The 19,155-nt window shown below is 36.5% G+C and overlaps 1 protein-coding gene across 15 annotated transcripts in view; it reads right to left on the bottom strand.

Moving 5' to 3' along the window:
* Positions 1 to 19,155, bottom strand: part of TTC6 (tetratricopeptide repeat domain 6) — a 229,610-nt gene that overhangs the window by 28,613 nt on the left and 181,842 nt on the right. For 13 of the 15 annotated variants that reach the window (XR_013521159.1, XM_035260381.2, XM_035260383.3 and 10 more), the window contains 6 exons: positions 17,148 to 17,308; positions 9,449 to 9,583; positions 8,081 to 8,230; positions 7,147 to 7,287; positions 5,767 to 5,880; positions 1,852 to 1,971 (listed from right to left, as the gene is read on the bottom strand). Coding sequence is in view for 14 of the 15 variants with exons in the window: in XM_035260381.2 (XP_035116272.1) it covers positions 1,852 to 1,971; positions 5,767 to 5,880; positions 7,147 to 7,287; positions 8,081 to 8,230; positions 9,449 to 9,583; positions 17,148 to 17,308 (821 nt within the window). In the remaining variant the exon portion in view is untranslated. The remainder of the gene's footprint in view (positions 1 to 1,851; positions 1,972 to 5,766; positions 5,881 to 7,146; positions 7,288 to 8,080; positions 8,231 to 9,448; positions 9,584 to 17,147; positions 17,309 to 19,155) is intronic. The other 2 variants (XM_078334802.1, XM_078334808.1) reach the window with 1 other exon arrangement.

Genomic DNA, 19,155 nt, shown 5'->3' with positions numbered 1-19,155 from the left:
CTCATGTAAAGGCGCTGGGCAGCAAGGGAATCAAGCATTTCCAAGGAATAGCAAAAGGGCAGGGTAGCATGACTAGAGGAGAGAAGAGAATGTTTGACAATGAGATCAGAGGTGAACAGCAGTCAGATCAAGTAAGGTCTTGCTGGGTCACAGTCAAGAGTTCAGATTTTATTCTAAATGTGATGGGAAGCCATTAGAGGGTTTGTAGCAAAGGAATAACTTGATAATGCTTTATATTTTTAAGAGATTTCTCTGGCATCTGTTTAGAGAATAGCATGTAGAAGAGCAAGAGTGGAACCTTAAGCCAGCTGGGAAGCTAATGCAGTAGTCCGGGAGACAGATGAGTCAGTTCTGAGACCTGAGTTCTGCTCTTGCCCCAGTACTTATTGGTTGAAAGGAAGATAGCAGTGGCCATTATGAGAAATGATTTAATTCAAAATATGCTTTAGAGGTGGAGCTGATTGGACATGCTAATGGGTCAGATGTGGGGTGTGAGGAAAGAGAGGGGACAAGAATGACTCTCCCTAGACCATCAGTTCCTCAAAGACTAGAACTCTGTCTCATTTATCTCAATATATCAATGCCAGTGCCTTGCCTGGAAGAAGACAGAATTCGGAATTGAGTGAGATCCAGGTTCAGATCTTACCCCAGTACTTACTGGTGGAAAGAGCTTATTTAATCTCTTTTGAATATCAGTTTCCTCCTCTGTAAGTTACAATTATAAATTGTGCAGTATTGTTGAGGACCTGGTGTGTAGCAATTGTGCAATAGTTGTTTAGTACTAAATAAATCTTTATTCAGAGGAGAACATGGATCCTGCATTTAATTCTCTAACAGCTGCAGTCCCTTGTTCCCTACCTCCAATATCTCACTCTCTCCACCTCAACACTGTTGCCCATCATTTTCTTGCCTACTGCCAACAGGGAGGTTCTTTACTTCCATCTACCTGAGGGCATACCTAGTGATATAGCTCAAAAATATTTTTAATATATGAAAAAGTTAAAGGTCTTCAAACATTGAGAATACATTTATTTATAGTGTAAACTGCCTTAAAGGGAAATGATTATGTTGGACAGAATCTCAAAAAAATGATTCCAGAAATAGAAAAATAAACATCTTGGGAGGTGAAAAGAACAGGATACATTCCACTCCATCATGTTAGGTTGCAGTTCCTCAGAAACGAAGCAAAACTGTTATTATTTAATTATATATCTCAAGTTGCTATTTAATTTTTACCTTCTGTTTCTTAATCCCAGAGTTACAGACAATAAAAATAAAAAGCTAAAAAATGAGAATTATGAATTTTGTTCAATTATTCTTTAATGAAATACATTTTAAATTACCTGTTCCTTTTTGATACAGTACATATACTTTCTTCTAGTATGATTCTGAATGCTGGTCACCACTAAATTAAAAGCCTGTTACCAGTAGTCCAATCTGAGCAACTATTTCCTGCCCTGTTTGAAACAGATTTATTTTGATATAGTTGTAAAGGGAAAAGAGGAAAATTATCAATGAGAAAGTCACCACTGAACAGCAGAGTTCACGTTACAGGAATCATTTTATTTACTAAGTAACTTGAGTTTTGTCTGTACTCCCTTAGGAGAAGTGATGGTTTTGATCAAATTGGAAATTTAAAAAAATGTATTGGCTATTTATCTGTTATCAGAACAAAGCAAAAATATACATTTTTTCTAAGAGTCTATCGGTCATTTCAAGTATTTTAATAGAATTCTTGCTAAAGTTGAGCTATCACTCATTGCCAGTTGATGACAATAAAATCTTGTTCACTAGTTCTTAGAAGTCAAGGTGCAAAATCAAGAGGGTTCTTTACACAACAGGAAGGCTTACCTCTAATGCAAAGCCATACTGGCCTAGCTCTATGTAGATGAGTCCACGATTAAGAAAGGTATTTAGTTTTACAGTTTCTCTGGCATCAAGAAGCAGTACAACACCGTAATCTGTTAATGCCTAAAAATAAAATAATCATTTTAACATAGATTCAACTCTTTAGAGCCTTAATTCATTGGCTATGACAAATGTATTTATGTCTAAACTAGGACCCAATGGTTAGTTCTTCAATTTGTTTTATACTTTATGGCTAAGATAATCATATGTTAGATTTAAAGGGTACCCTTAGGTAAAAAGTATCAGGGACACGATACTTTTCAATAAGCAGTGCACACTGTGCTTGCATTTCATGTTTTACCTGCAAGTCACCCTATGCATTTTCATTTAAAATTTAATTTCTGGCTGGGCAAGGTGACTCACACCTATAATCCCACCACTTTAGGACGCCAAAGTGGGCGAATCACCTGAGGTCAGGAGTTCAAGACCAGTCTGACCAACATGGAGAAACCCCATCTCTACTAAAAGTACAAAAGTAGCTGGGTGTGGTGGTGCATGCCTGTAATCCCAGCTACTCAGGAGGCTGAGGCAGGAGAATCACTTGAACCTGGGAGGTGGAGGTTGCGATGAGCCAAGATTGCGTCATTTCACCACAGCCTGGGCAACAAATGTGAAATTGTCTCCAAAAAAACCCACAATTTCATTTCCTTTTAGTGTTGAACCATTTTCCTTGCTGAAATCTAAGCTCTATGAGGTCAGAGCTTATCCATTTTGTTCACTGCTTTAAGCCCTGTAACAAGAATCAAGCCTGCACATACCACACATTCAATAAAATTGTATCAAATGAAAAAAATCATGAATGATTGAAAATAGATCTTAATAAAACTAACAAGTACTTGTAGGAAAATTAACTCAAAATATTTTCATAAATATATATATATATATATATATATATATATATATATATATATATATATATTTTTTTTTTTTTTTTTTTTTTTTGAGGTTGAGTCTCACTCTGTCACCAGGTGCCAGGCTGGAGTGCAGTGGTACGACCTCGGCTCACTGCAACCTCTGCCTCTCGGGTTCAAGCAATTCTCCTGCCTCAGCCTCCCGAGTAGCTGGGACTACAGGCACGTGCCACCACACCCAGCTTATTTTTTTGTATTTTTAGTAGAGACAGGGTTTCACCATGTTGGCCAGGATGGTCTCGATCTCTTGACCTCATGATCCGCCCACCTCGGCCTCCCAAAGTGCCGGGATTACAGGCATGAGCCACCACGCACAACCAATATATTTATTTTTTTAAAGACACATAGTGTAATTTGACAATCAACTCAGACCCTTCTCCATTACCTTTACCTTTTCTGTTTTTTTACATTCACTGACTCAACAAGATTTTCCTGGTCTCTACTCTGTACCAGGTACTAGAAGCATCCTAAACTTGGGTTGAAGCTGAATCTCTTAAATCATTTTCTTACTGAACATTCTGTCCAAAAGAGCCACATGGTTTGATTAGAAAAGGGCTAAATCTTGTTACACCTGTAGCATCTGCTAACTGAAAATGACAAAGAGCATTTTGTATTTACTCATTTTGCCCTCTTCTGGTATTTCCTAATGTCGGGTGCTCCAATGTCTTTTAAAAAAATGTGCAATTAAAAATCCTATAGTTATGTTGTGGCATAATTATAAATAAATATTGCGAGGACTATAAAAAATATTAGTAATATTTGTCAAAAAGAAAAAACCAAACCTAGAATATTAGCCATAAATTGTGTAACATTTTTCTTTTACTAAATCACATTACTTGAAACCAGTATGATGCCTTAGAGAGCCACTAAGCAGCTGAATCTGCAACATAAGAGGAAATAAAAACTGGGGAATACGATTTCATAAAGGTCAATGACGGTAAGGGGTAGGGATGGGAGCACACAAGTTTTAATTAAGATGAGGGGCCAGGGCCTTAGTCTATCCTGGATTTGTGCCATGCCTAGTTATCATGCCTAGCTTCTCAATTTGGGAAAAATCACTTAACACTAAGCCTTAGCTTTCTCATCTGCAATTGGGGTATTAATTCATCATATTGTCGAAAGGATCTACTTTAAAATATTTTGCTTGTATATCGGTATAGTATTTAGCCCAGTTCCTGTCACACAATAAGCCCTAAATAAGTGATAACTGTTCACTATTTTTATTAATATCAAGTGTTAGAAGCAGAATTCATCTTTGCTTAGTGTTTATGAAACTATATCTTGGGAGAATGCCTAAGTACATTTTCTGCAGAAAATTACTTGGTTTTTCTCAGGCTAGGGATGGCAGGAATGCTGAGAAACAGGTGGAGGGAGACAGACAGGGAGGGGGACACACTGCTTAATGACATCCAGTCCACATGCTGGAGGTCAGGCAGTTTTACAAAGCCATCTGAACACTGTTAACCCAGAAGCAAACAAATTTGTGGACACCAATACAGGTCACTAACTCCCTCTGTGTGACTTGGATGGGTTTTCTAACCTCTCCCTACTTCCATTTCCTCATCTGTAAAGTGAGCAGATTGAATGAAATGCTTCAGCGTCCTGGCAGCTCTGAAATCACCAACACTTTATTATTCCAATTCAGTTTTATGTGATTTAGGTAGTTTTGTATTTTCTTTATTAACAGGGCATTGACTTTTTCACATATCTGAGATAACAAAACAATGGGTGTTCCCTCCCCACCACCCAGCCTGTTGTTTTCCTACTCAGGGTTACCTTTCTGGGAGGAATGGGGTTGGGGAGGGAATCCTCAAAGGCCCCTGTTGTCCAGGTCACTCTAATAAATGATCTTTCAGTCAGCTCCTAGCATCTTAACAATCCTCTTGTTAAAAATTAGTTATTCATTTATCAACATTTCTGGAGGAAATCTAATAATCTGCTTACCAGGAATTTTATATCCTCTTAGGTAGAGACAATGTTTCTCAACTTCCTGTATAAAAGAGCTTGTACATTTCTAAATTTCTAAATGTTTTAAACTTATTTCACTGTCCAAGTTTCACAGACTGGGGAGTGTGTGGACACAGAACAGTGGGAATGGGAAGTAGCCTTTTAAAAGAATGCATCATTTACTATGGACGTGAGCAGAAATAAGGAGAGACAAGAAACAAAGAAAGAAGGGGGTACGACACTGAAAGACCACAGACCAACTGTTCCCCAGTGAGAAATCCTCATTGAAAAGGGACAAAACCGACAAGAGGAGAGAAGAGAGTAGGTAAGATTAGAAAATATAAACAAGAGTTTGAATAGGTAGACGCTGGATCAAGACAAATGGGGGGAAAAAGGGGGGTTGCAGCAGCCCACAGGCCTTCAAACTATGGGTCAAACCTTGTCACTGGTCCCTGGAGTTGAAAATCATCACTCCATACTCCCTGCTACATGTGTGGTCTGAAGACCAAACAAAAAAATACCTACGCAAACTGCTCTAGCTATTATTAAAATTTTGAAACATTGCTACTGCTACTGCTACTGCGATTGCTACTGCTTTAAAAAATTCTGCATATGGTAGAAACATTTATTCAAATGATAATTATGTAATGCATTTAATTTATAAATGCTTTTAAATGCTTCTATAAGGATTATTAATTTTTCATTTTACTTCTTTCAGAAATTACCCAAGAAAATTTGGTGAGCACTAACAAAGAAATTAAATATCCTTTGAACTGGTTCTTTGGTTTCTCAAGTTTTATATGTGTGTATTTCCTAGGAATTCCTTCTGAAAATTCTAGCAGAAGTAATAAGAAAATACTTTATAAATACCTTAAAAGAGTTTACAAATGCTTTAACATACTGTTTATTAAATGTTTATTGATCAAAGTCAACAAGCTATTAAATGCGTGTTATTCATTAAACACTTTAAACACATTATTTACTAAAATGGTCATCTTACCATTTGAAGTTCTCTTATCTTGGTGTAACATAATGCTCTGTTATAAAATGCTATATAACTATTTTTGTCTATGTTGATAGCCGTAGTTAAATCTGTAATTGCTAGCTTATAAGTCTAAAAAGGAAAAAGTAATTACATGAGAAAGGAAAATCATAATGGACTGAAATTTAATAATAAAAGAAATTATTGTTTCTATTAGAGTTTTTGAAACACACATTTACCATTCTTTGTATCATCTGTGAAATTAAGACCTTCAAGCTAACCTTTCACAGAGTTAATTAAAAAAATCTCCTGGTAGAAATTACCATTATAGTTTCTCTTACCTGCAAACAAAATTAAATATATCAACAACTTTAATTTAGGCAAATATCTTGTTACCAATGTTGGTATATGGCAAGGAGAAAATCATATTTCTCAGTAAAAAAATAAAACCCACCCCATATTCATCCAGCAAACCATTCACAAGAGCTTGCTTGCTTCTTTCACTCTGTCATATCACACAATCATCATGTTTTCTACCCACCTACTCTTTTGCCTCCTCTTTGATTCTTCTCTGATACCTTATCTCATCCATTTCTATAGATAGTAATTTTCATGGAATTAACACATAATGCAATGTCTTACCTTTGCTTTAAGGTATTATTTGCAAAATATTTCATATAAAATAGCTACAAAGAAAGATCAGAAAAGAAAAGTAGAGGGAAATAAAGTATTCAGTGCAGTATCAGGTATCAATAGTGCTGCTCGCACCTTTTAACCCAGTAATTTCTGTTTAAGAACCAATCATAAACCCAAGCAGCAATTTTGTTCTCAGTTATACAACTATATTAAATAGTAAAAAAATTTAAAAAGAACCAAAAAGTTCAACAATAAAGTAATTAAAAATAAATTATGGTGGAATATTATGCAGTCAGGAAAATGTTATCTTCAAAGATTAAGCATAAAAAGCAGGGCACAACACAAATTATATAAATATCATGGTCCAAATTTTGGAAAATATATTGTGAGGAAAACAAAAGACTAAATACAAATATGCCAAATGCATATTTGTATTTAGAAATTATCAGAAATTATCACTGACAGTGAGATAATAATCCTTTATTCCCTTCTATATTTTTCCAAATTGTCTACAATGAATATATACTACTTTCTTAATAAAAATAAATAATAAATGTTATTTTAAATGTAAATGTCAAAAATAAATATTATTTTGTGAAAAAAGATATGAATTCAGAAAGTGTAAAGTTTTGTATCTAGCTCTGTCCTTCATACCACAGTGATTCCCTACCACAAAGAAAAAAAGGAAGTGAGTCCCCTGTCTAGCATAATAGAATCTGCCCACCCTAAAATTTCAGTAAATCATGCAGAAAATGGCCCTACCTTGTTGTAGTATTTCAGAACTCCTCTGTAGAGATAGGCACGCACACCTTCAGGATAAATTTTAATAGCCATGTTACAATTCAAGATCGCTTTGGAATACCTGCCTTTTAAACCATAGAATGCTACTCGGCTTAAATATGCCTATTTGAAGAGAGAAAGGGAAAGAAGGAATGGATGCTTTAGTAAAAGAGTACTTTGAACAAATCTATGCCTCCCAAGATGTTATTAAAATATAGCCTTTTTTTTCACTTTCTTTTATTAGAAAAAAATTTCAAAGGACACAGAATAATTGAAGGAATGATAAGTATCTATCACCTGGAGTTAATAACTATTAACATTTTGTCATATTTATTCTTTTCCTGTACTATTCGAAAACAAGTTGTAGATATGGTAAGACTTTACCATATGTCCTCCAGTATGCATCTCCTGTGAAAAACAAAGACATTCCCCCACATAACCATGCTGCCATTACATACCCAAAAGAATTTATAGAAATTGCCTAAAATCATCTAATATTTAGTCCAGATTCACATTTCATAGATTCCTAAAGTCAAGATGCAATCAAGCTTCACCTATTGAATTTTGCATTGTCTGTATAGTCTATTAAAAGGCAGGAATCTACATAACATCAAAACAAAAAGTAAAATTATGAGTATATGTAATTTAAATTATTAATAGCCACATTAATATATTAATAATATTTACATATGTCAAATTCACATATACTTTTATATAAATATCATAATATTATTGATGAAAATAATACTTTTAGTTTAAGGAGAAATATAGCTATTTGGATAATCAAAATATAGTTAAGTGAAAAGTAGGTATAAGGAACTGATTGCTCCTAATTAATAACAATGGCATATACAAGATTTAATAGCTTTACCAAAGCTAACACTTTTCAACTCACTGAAAACATCTGTTTAAATACCTGGTAATGTTTTGGATTGAGGGTAACTGCACAATTAAAATCCAGAATCGAGCTATCCTTGTAGAGTTTTGCTTTACAAAGCCCTCGTTGATAAAAGCTTTCAGCAGAATCTGGATTTGCTTTCACTGCTTTTGTAAAAGAATTAAAAGCCTACAGGAGCATATTGTCAAAATGCAAACCATTTAGTGATAGAATATATTGTTTTAAAATATTAATGAATTATAGTATATAATTATTGTTGAAAAGTTTCACTCTATTTTTGGATTATTTTAAGTACATTTCTCCTAATGAACCTCATGAAACAAACAAAATTAATATTTAGAAACAAGTAGGGTTGATTATTATAATTAAAGGTCTCATTCCCAGACTAAGGGCTACATAATCCATGTTGTTAGATTACAATAATTTGGGTGGTATAATTTTAATTATTCTTCAGATTTTGTTTCTTCAAAGAAATCACAACCAGCATATTTATTTTCCATTAGAATCCAGCAAATGCATCATTATAAAACTTCAGAACAACAGAATTCTAAAATGTTTTCACACATTTTAAAGCAAAGCTATTTGCTCTGGTTGTTTAAAAGGACTAAGAACATGTAAAAGATTTGTAATTTGTATTATATTTACTGGCTTTTCTACATAGAACAACTAATCAAGTGCATCTCTTTCTTTGGGTATGGCAATACTAGTTTAAAACACTGTCCATCCCGTGAATATAAGGATTAGAATGGTGTGTGTGTGTGTGTGTGTGTGTGTGTGTGTGTGTGTCTGTCTAGAGATGGAGTTGTGAAATATACAACATTAGCCATTGGATAGTATCAATTATTTTACATATTTGTCATATCAGTGACAACTCTGAAGTAAAGAATTTCATAAAATCACTACAGACTAGATTAATATGTAATAATTGAATCAACTGATTTTCAGTGAATCTGGCCATCTTAACAACCAGCTTCAATCTGATTTTAATTGTTAAGTGATCAATAAGAAAAGCCAGAATGCTAGAATTTTTCATTTATTCTACATTATGTTAAAGCACTCAAAGTACTTAAAATTTAATAAGTGAATTCATACTAACGTGATAAAATTATTTTACTGTAATAATTTCCTGCAGTTATAATTATTGTTCTGGTGGGAAACACGCATTAATCTTTAGAATATTGTTGACATGCAAGTATCAAATAAAACATGTTGGTTAGATAAAACAACATCCTAGGTGTTGCAGGGTGCAGGCAGACTATAATGAACCAAGCTTCATAAGCAGCTTTGGACCAGTTACCCACTGTATAGGTGGTCTTCAGAAACAAAACAGCATAGAAGCAACCAGGCTCTAAAATCACAATCTATACTCTTAAAGACATAAAATACCATTTGTAAATTGCCTTCCTCCTTATAACAAAGACCCAAATTATACAGACAGTCTGCTGAAATTGTGGTGGCATTTGGTCCTTTATTGGAATGAGAAATGACATCCAACGCCGTCTTAAGCGTTCTCACAGCTTCCTATAATGATAAATTTAAAAAAAAAAAAAAGGTGAGGAGAAGGCAGGAAATGTTTCTTTCCACTATTTACTTAACATTACAGCCTTAAATGTTAAAAGAGGACAGAGCACACACATTTACTCTTACTTTATGTGGGTCACACAGACCTGATGAAGTTACAGGTCTCAACAGTATGCTATAAGAAGAGAACCCAGTTCAGGAGTCTGACTCTCACAAGTCCCACCCAGGTGCCTTTTCTACAAGCCAGTAGTTAAGCAGGTTTATGGAAATGGATTTTTAGAACTAAAATTTCTAAATTATAAAGGCTACAGTCAGGCTTAAGTCAGACTTAAATTTATGAACTAGTTTATTGCCAATACTGGGAAGCTACTAAGTAGTAAAAGATCTCCACTGATAATATCTGACATAATTTTAATCAATTTTTATTGTGTCCTACTGTCCTCCTAATAGGGTTTTATTGGCACCAAAAAAATAAACTGCCTCCAAAACTCACCCATTTAGTTCATTTAATCAAAATAGACAAAAGTGTCATTATGAAAAAGTTCAATTTTCCAGATAGAAATGCCATTTAATACTTAACTGCTCATTATATATCTTCATATAGGAAGACAAATATTTGTTACTGATTATCCCACCTTCTTAATTGTATTAAATTGCTAAAGAAACAATGAGGCTTCACTTGGATATGCCGAGTGTCCTTTACGGCTCCCATTAAGCGTTAGCTGTAGACATTTGCAAGCCACCCAGCATCCCTCCTTCTTCATTCACTTTCACCTTTTTCTCTCCTGTCTGAATTGTTTCCTTTCTCCATTTCTGCAGAGCTAACTCCTCAAAAGCTGTCCTTGACTCCATCTCCTCCTGCCCCATCTCTGCAGCCTGTTCCTTCCTTATTTGGATTTCTGTCCCTTCACTGACTCCTTGGTCCTAAAGACTTATCTCCTCAAGCCTCCCATCCCATTTAAATTAAAATGAACACATCTTCACTTCCTCCTATTTCTCTATCTCTCTCTCTTTCACTAGTGTATGGTGTCATCTGAGCGTGGTCTGCAGATGCTTGCAGATATGGCATTTTTACAGCCTGCAGAAAGTTCTGTGGCTGCTGTATGGATAAAAGCTTGGAAGAGTACAACAATGCAGCTATATAAATCAAGAAAAAAAATTTTAATTATACGTTCCAGACAAGGATAATAACCATAGAAGTAAAGAAAGAAAGTGGATTTGGGAAATATCTAGAAAGTAGAACCAAGAGAACATGACGATTTGTTGGGTGGAAGAGGGGAGCTGATGGTGACATCAGGTATCCAGCTACAGTCACAGGGAGCAGGCTGGGAAGAGGAGATTAAAGCAAATATAAAAAAGCAGTCCTCAAAGAATACAGAGACCAACAACTCCAAATGTGAACAAAAAAGTAGACATGATCCATACTGAGAAACGATCACAGAATCTGCAATAAGAAAGTCAATGAAGGCCCAGCAGAGTGGTCCACACCTGAAATCCCAGTACTTTGGGAGGTAGAGGCAGGTGAATCACCTAAGGTAAGGAGTTCAAGACCAGCTTTGTCAACATGGTGAAACCCTGCCTCTACTAAAATACAAAAATTAACTGAGTGTGGTTGTATGCACCTATAATCCCAGCTGCTTGGGAGGCTGAGGCAAGAGAATCACTTGAACCTAGGAAGCAGAGGTTGTAGGCAGCGAGCCAAAATCATGCCACTGCACTCCAGCCTGGACGACAGAGCAAGACTCCATCTCAAAAAAAAAAGGAGAAGAAGAAAGAAGAAGGAAGAAGAAGAAGGAGAAGGAGAAGAAGGAAGAAAGAAGAAGAAAAAGAATGTCAATGAAGCTAGCAAGAGTTCTTGATTCCAAATCAGAGGTCCATTCGTTTTCTATTGCTACAAGTCAAATTACCACACATTTAGCAAATTATAGTAACACACATTTATCATCTCATGGTTTCCACAGGTCAGGAGATTGGGCATGGCTTAACTGGGTCCTCAGCTCTGGGTCCTGCAAAGCTCTAATCAAGGTGTCAGTTGAGCTACATCCTCCTCTGGAAACTCAACGGGGAGAATCAGTTTCCAAGCTCATTAATGTTGTTAGCAGACTTCATTTCCTTGAGATTCCAGAACTGAGAGCCCCAGCTTCATTTTATTTTAAGTTCTGGGGTACATATGCAGGATATGCAGCTTTGTTACATACGTAAATGTGTGCCATGTGGTTTGCTGCACCTATCAACCCACCAACTAAGTGTTCAGCCCAGCATTCATTAGCTGTTTTTCCTAATTCTGCCTCCCTCCACCCCTCTTCCTACAAGCCCCAGTGTGTGTTGTTCCCCTCCTCATGTGTCCATGTGTTTTCATTGTTCAGCTCCCACTTATAACATGCAGTGTTTGGTTTTCTGTTCCTGCATTAGTTGCTAAGGATAATGGCTTCCAGCTACATCCATGTTCCTGTAAAGGACATGATCTCATTACTTTTTGCAGCTGCAAAGAATTCCTTGGTGTATATGTACCACATCTTCTTTATCCGGTCTATTATTGATGGGCATTTGGGTTGATTCCATATCTTTACTATTGTGAATAATGCCATAATGAACATATGCATGTATGTATTTTTGAAATAGAATAATTTATATTCCTTTGGGTATATACCCAATAATGAGATTGCTGGGTCAAATGGTATTTCTGCATCTAGGTCTTTGAGGAATCACTAAGCCATCTTCCACAATAGTTGAAAAGTATAAAAGCATTCCTATTTCTCGGCAACTTTGCCAGCATCTGCTTTTTCTTGACTTTTTAATAATCACCATTCTGACTGGCATGATACAAATCAAAACCACAGTGAGATACCAGCTTGCTGGCTGTTGGCAGCACTCAGGTCCCAGCTGCTCGCAGTGCCTCACCACATCACTCTTGCCATAGGAAGTCACAGAAAGGCCAGCAGGACTCTATCTCTCTCTCTACTCTGCTAAGAAGGAGGTCCTAAATACTATAACATAATCGACGGAGTGAAATCCCATCAATTTCACCACATTCTATTGGTTAGAATCAAGTCACAGGTCCTGCCCAAACTCAAGGAAGGGGAGGAGATAATATAGGGTATGATTAAGAATAACCTTAGCGTGTATCTACCAGATGACTCCAATGATCTGGCCCCCAGTAACTTAACATCCTTGCCACATGTAAAATATATTCCTCCATTCCAAGGTCCCCCAAAGCTCAGCTCATTGCATCAGCTCAACATCTAAAATTTCATCATTTAAAGCAGGTCCAAGTCTGGATGAGGCATTTAAGTATGATCTACCAGATCCCATTCCTGGGGCACAATTCCTGTCCATCTGCGGACTTGTGAAATTATAGAGACAAGTTATCCATCCCCAAAACACCCAACATACAATGGTGAGACGGACACAGAATAATATCTACAGACATTCTGGTTTTAAAAGGAGAAAATGAAGTTTAAAAGGAGCCACTGGTCCATGGCAGTTCTGAAATCCATTTGGGCAAATGCTCAGTCTTTTGATTAGGTTTCAAAACATTTATGGCTCTTAGTGTCATCCTCTGGGTTCTTAGTCTTGCCTTCTGGGTCCTCTTTCCTTTTTTATAAAAGGTTGTACATGTATCCAGCTGAGTTGTTTTATCAATCTACTCCTGCCAAAATGATTTTGAGGTCTGACAGTCTTCATTTGGTACTCTGTCTGTTGGAGTCTAAACTGTCAGTGTTTATAAAGAAATAATTTTCTTAAAAACTTTGAGAATCTTCCATGGATTTCATAGGGATTCACTTCATTAGACAAAAACCACATCCACTACTTTTTTTCAAGAAAATTTCCTGTCTATTTTGGCCTCCTGCTGAAATGCCTGAGAGACAATGCCCTTAAGCTTCTAGAGATCCTCAGGTTTGGTTAAGAAGATTTGTAAGGCATGTCCTTAATCTCTTGAAAGGAAAGAGAACTAATGTGACTCAATATTCTGCCCTCATGATCCTTCTAAGATCTCAGCAAAGTGTTGTCCAGCCACACCTTGTCCTTTACTCTAGAACATGCTTTCTTGACAGTGTTTTATCCTCCTTTGCCATCTAAGGAAGTTGAGAATTTTCCACACAAACAAGTCCTGGTTTATTTTGTTTAACAGTTCTTAAATCATCTTTACTTTCTCACACTTATACTATTAAAAGCAAGAAGAAAGCTGGCAGCACTGTCAACGCCTTGCTTGAAAATTATCTTAGCTGCATATCCAGGCTCCTGAGTTATTAGTTCTGCTTTCCATGCAACTATATGGGAAAATTTTATGAAGTTTTTAACCACTAAATAAAAATAATAACGTGTTGCTCATTTTCTGCAGAGTATATTAGTGTCTTTAAAAACCAGATATCTACTAACATTCTGTTTGCTGCCATTTAAGCTTTTTCTGTCATGTTCCTCAAAATCCTTCCAGCCTCTGCTTGCTGCTTGGTTCCAAGACTGCTCCTACACTTGTAGGTATTTGTTATAGCAGCACTCCATTTCCAGGTACTACAATCTATATTATTTTCCTATTGCTGCAAAAAATAAAAAATATCACAAACTTAATGCTTTAATACAACATGCATTTCTTATCCTGCAGTTTCCAGGGGCCAGGAGTCTGGGCATAGCTGAGCTGAGTCCTCTGCTTAGGGTCTCCCAGGCTTCAGTCAAGGTGTCAACTATGCTACATTCTCATCTGAAAGCTCAGAATCTTCTTCTAAGCTCATTCTGATTGTTGGTGGGTTTTGTTTCCTTATGGCTGCATGACTCAGGGCACAGGCTTCTTACTGGCTATTGGCTGCAGATTGTCCTGAGGTCCTCAAGGCCACAGTAGTTCCCTGTCATGATACCCTCTCTACAAGTAGTTAATAGTTCTTTGCTTCTTTAAGGCCAGGAAGGGAATTTCTCTCTCCAGTCTAATATGCAATCTAATACAATCATGAGAGTGACATCCCACCATCTTTCCCATACTCTATTGGTTAGAAGCACATCACAGGTTCCACTCACACTCAAGGTCACACGAGGGCACAACTTGTTGAGGGCCACCTTATCATGTGTCCATCACAAGAGGAAAGAAGCCAGATTGTGGTGAGGAGCATAATGAGTGGAAAGTGAGGAAATGAAGACAAGGAATATAAAAAAAATGCCAAGATTTGGTTGTGCCAGAGAAAAGAGAAAAAAGCCAATAATTGGAGAGGTCAAGAGGGCAAAAATGAAGGTTTTTTAAATTTCTATACTAAAGATACTTTCTCATGATTAAATGTTTATGGAATGAAGCCTATAAAAACTATTACATGCCCAGGGAGAAAAAGGACTAATAATGGCTAATGTTTATTAAATGTATGATATTAAAGAATTAAATAATATTTCAAAGAAGAGATCATTACAATCTTTAGACAAACTAATTGGCTAAATAGAAAAGAAGAAATACTCTCCAAATAATCTTATGAGGTCAACACTCACATCCTGCAAAACCAATCTCATTCATAAATACAGACACAAAGATCCTCATGACCAACTCAAATTTAGCAATGTATACAAAAAAATTATATATTCCAATCAAGCCAGTTTAACCCAGGAATGCATGGTTGGTCTAACACTAAATAATATCATAGATTACTTAATTTCATATGTGACATACAATCTGCTATATTAACCTATTAAAGGATAAAAACATAATAATCATTTCAATATCTGATGAAAAATAATTTGATAAAATTCAAAACAGAAATAGAAAGATTATTTAACCTTTTCTTTGTTTAAATTATCTATAAAATCAGTCCCAAACTTTGTTCACAGTGGGGTAAACTTCCTTTAAGATTTGGAAGAAAATAAGGATATCTTTGTCACCACCTCTAATCACTTTGTCTTGGAGTTTCTAGTCAGCACAGTTAGACAAGAATAAGAAACAGAATACATAATAAGAAAGAAAAAATAAAACTATTGTTATTTATAGATGACATAGTTTTCTATTTATGAACCCAAAAAAACAGACATAAACATTTTCAGAAACAATAAGCAAGTTCAGGAAGGTGGTTGGCTAGTAGATAAGTATACAAAAATCAATTTCATTTCTATAAATCATCAGCAAACAGAAATTTTTTAAAAAGGATACCCTTATTAAAACCAGCAAAAATTATGAGAATACTTAGGAAAACTTTTAGCAAGAGATATGTAAAATCTATTTAAAAGAAAACGTGAAATAACTGGGGAGATACATCATTATGATCATAAACTAAAGAAGTCAATATCATAAAGATGTAAATTCTCCCTAAAACAATCTAAAGAGTCAAAATGTCAAGAGAGTTTTTAATGGATGTTGGGCAAGCTAAATGTAACATGTATATGGCAGAGTAAATGTTCAAGAGTAACCGGGAGTTTCCTGGAGAAGGATATGGTGTGGGGACTTTCTCCCCCAGATATCAATAATTTCAATGAGGTTATAGTGATTAAGATACTGCACTACTGGGCCAGTAATAGAAAAATTGACCAAACGAACAGAATAGAGAACCTAAAATAGCACCTGATCCATACATATGTGAAAATGTGTAATAAGATACATGTAGCACTGTAGATTTTTGGGTTAAGAAGAATATTTCAGTAAATGATACTGAAACATTTAAATATCCATATGGAGGAAACTGAAATTTTATCACTCTCTCATGCTAAAAGAGAATAATCTTAAGATAGAGTAAGGTCTTAAATGGAAAAAGCAAAAGTTAAAATTTCCAAAGAAAATATGGAAGAATATCTTGACTGTGGAGTAGAAAAGGGCTTCTTAAGATATTTTTTCAGGCACCCTGATGACAAATTTTAAAATAGACATATTCAATTACATTAAATTTTAGAAGCTCTGTTCATCAAAAAACACCACAGAGATAAAAGACAAGCCACAAACTGTAAGAAGATACCCAGTATACAATTAAGGATTAGAATACAGAATTTGTATCTAAAATGCCTAAAATCAATAAGAACAAGACAAATGACAAATGAGAAAATTTTATAATATGAATTAACAAATCAACAAATTATAAAATAGGAACAGGAAATATTAATGGCTGATAAACATAAAAAGATTCTCAACCTGATGCTCAAACTGAGAAGTGTGAATTAAGACCACCAGACATCAATTTTTATCCACCAAATTGACAAAAATAAAGTCTAATAACATCAATTATTGTAAAAGATGAAGATCAACAGGAACAGGAATATATCCACACTTCAGCTGGTAGAATAAATAGGTACTACCCTGTGAAACAATGTGTCATTTCCTTGAAAGTTAAACATTCACTCTCTCTACATAACAGCAATTCCACTCCTTGATATATATCCTGGAAAACTACTCCACGTATTGACTGAAGACATGAAAAAGAATATTTTAGGCAGCCCTATTCTTAAGAGGGGGTAAACAAAAGAGAGAAAATAACCCAAATGTTAACTTACAGAAAAATAAATAAATAGAATGACTTAATTTTGTGAAAAATATTTAAAGTAGCATACCAAACACAACATATACACTTTATTCATAGGTTTAGTAAACATTACTCAGAGGACTTTTCACCTTGGTTCTCTTAGCCTTCATTTGAACTTTTGCTAATAGAGCATACATAGTCATATCAGTTCTATTCCAACTGATTCCATCCAAGACTTCAATGGCCTTGTCGTGGTTTTCACAAAATGAATAAATGAGGGCTTGCTGTACAGGACTCAACTCGATGAGACCTAAAAGGAAAGGAAAGTTTATCAGTATCTTTGCCAAGTATCAAGGATTTTGAATATAATTATTTTAAGAAGTAATTCAATAATTTGTCTTTATAATATAAATTAACAAATCAACAAATTATAAAATTAACCAATTATGCTAAGATCTATTTACTACTAGTAAGTACCTAACAATACCGATTGCCCCCTTTCTGGTATTTATCCTCTCCCACCCCTTTACTACAGAAATTTCACAGGGACATCTCCTAATATATATGTTTTTCTTAAGAATCAACAAAGCAGGGAGGACTCAAGATGGCACTGTGAGAACAACCCAGGATTGAAGCTCGCGGACAATGCACGGAAGGGGTGAGTCAGGGCTGCTTTTCCAGATGGATCTTTGTTGCCCACAGAACGAGGAAATTCCTAGGTATAGAGGAGACGCGGGACTCCAGGCAGAGGTTTTGGCTGGCACAGCTGGTGGCTGGTGCGGCAGCGGCCTGTGCTGTGGCAGCGCTACAAAGCGGTCCACACAAAGCGCGCTCATCCAGGTGCCCTGTTGGGCCGGCAACCTGAGACTTGGGAGGGCTGAACTTGAGACTGAATGGGACTTGGACAGTGAGCCAGCCCAGGAGATTCCAGGGTGACAGTGTTTGGGGTAGCGCACTGGGACAAACAAAACAGCGATTTCAAATGCTCTCCGCGGAGGGGTTCCCTGAGGCTGCAGCTCCGTGGTGGAGGGGCGCCCGACATTACCAGGCAAACCGCCCCTACTGAGGTACACGCCCATTGCTAATGCAGCCTGCTGTTGCCAAGGCAACCCACTACAACAGAGAGACTCCGCAGCAGGGCATAGCCTGTGGCAGCAGGGTGGAGACCGCAGCAGAAGGGCAGAGCCTGCAGCAACAGGGCAAACCTCACACCAGCAGGGCGGAGCCTCGGCAGGCAAATAGTGACTAGACTGCCTCCTAGCTGGGCAGGACAGCATGGCAGAAACTCACAAGGAAAGCCCCAACCCCCCCCCAGACAGAGCATCTGAGAAAAAAAGGGTTTTTTTATGAGTTATGTTCCAGCAGAATTAAACATAGCAGCCTAACAGCCCTGAATGAACAACAGAGCTCACAGCTCAGCACTTGAGCTCCTACAAAGTACAGACTGTCTCCTCAAGCAGCTCCCTGACCCCTCTATATCCAAAAGACTGACATTTGGCAGGCATCATTCTGGGACAAAGATAGCAGAAAAAGAAACTGGTAGCATCCCTCACTGTTCCGCAGCTGCTATAGGTGCACCCCAGACAAGCAGGGCCTGGAGTGGACCTCAGCAGTCATACAGTGAAGGGGCTAGACTGGTAGAAGGAAAACCAAGTAACAAATACTTCATCATCAACAATCTGGGTGTCCACTCAGAGACCCAATCGAAAAATCAGCAACTACACAGATGACAGGTGGATAGATACACAATGATGGGAAGAAACCAGCGAAAAAAGGGGGAAAACATCCGAAACCAGAACACCTCGCCTTCTAGAAAGGACCAAAACTCCTCACCAGCAAGGGAACAAAGCTGGACGGAGAATGACTGTGATGAAATGACAGAATTAGACTTCAGAAGGTGGATAATGAGAAACTTTTGTGAGTTAAAGAACATGTTTTAAATCAATGCAAAGAAACAAAGAAACTTGAAAAAAGATATGAAAAAAGATTCGAGGAAATGATAACAAGAATGGACAACTTAGAGAGAAATATGAATGAATTAAAGGAGCTGAAAAACACAATACGAGAACTTTGTGAAGCATGCACAAGTTTCAATAGCCGAATTGACCAAGCAGAAGAAAGAATATCAGAAGTTGAAGATCAACTCAATGAAATAAA

The sequence above is a fragment of the Callithrix jacchus genome, chromosome 8 (assembly GCF_049354715.1).
Source record: "Callithrix jacchus isolate 240 chromosome 8, calJac240_pri, whole genome shotgun sequence".
In the NCBI taxonomy this organism is placed as follows: domain Eukaryota; kingdom Metazoa; phylum Chordata; class Mammalia; order Primates; family Cebidae; genus Callithrix; species Callithrix jacchus.
Note: the sequence above shows the minus strand (reverse complement) of the source record. Positions and strands in the feature narration are given on the sequence as shown.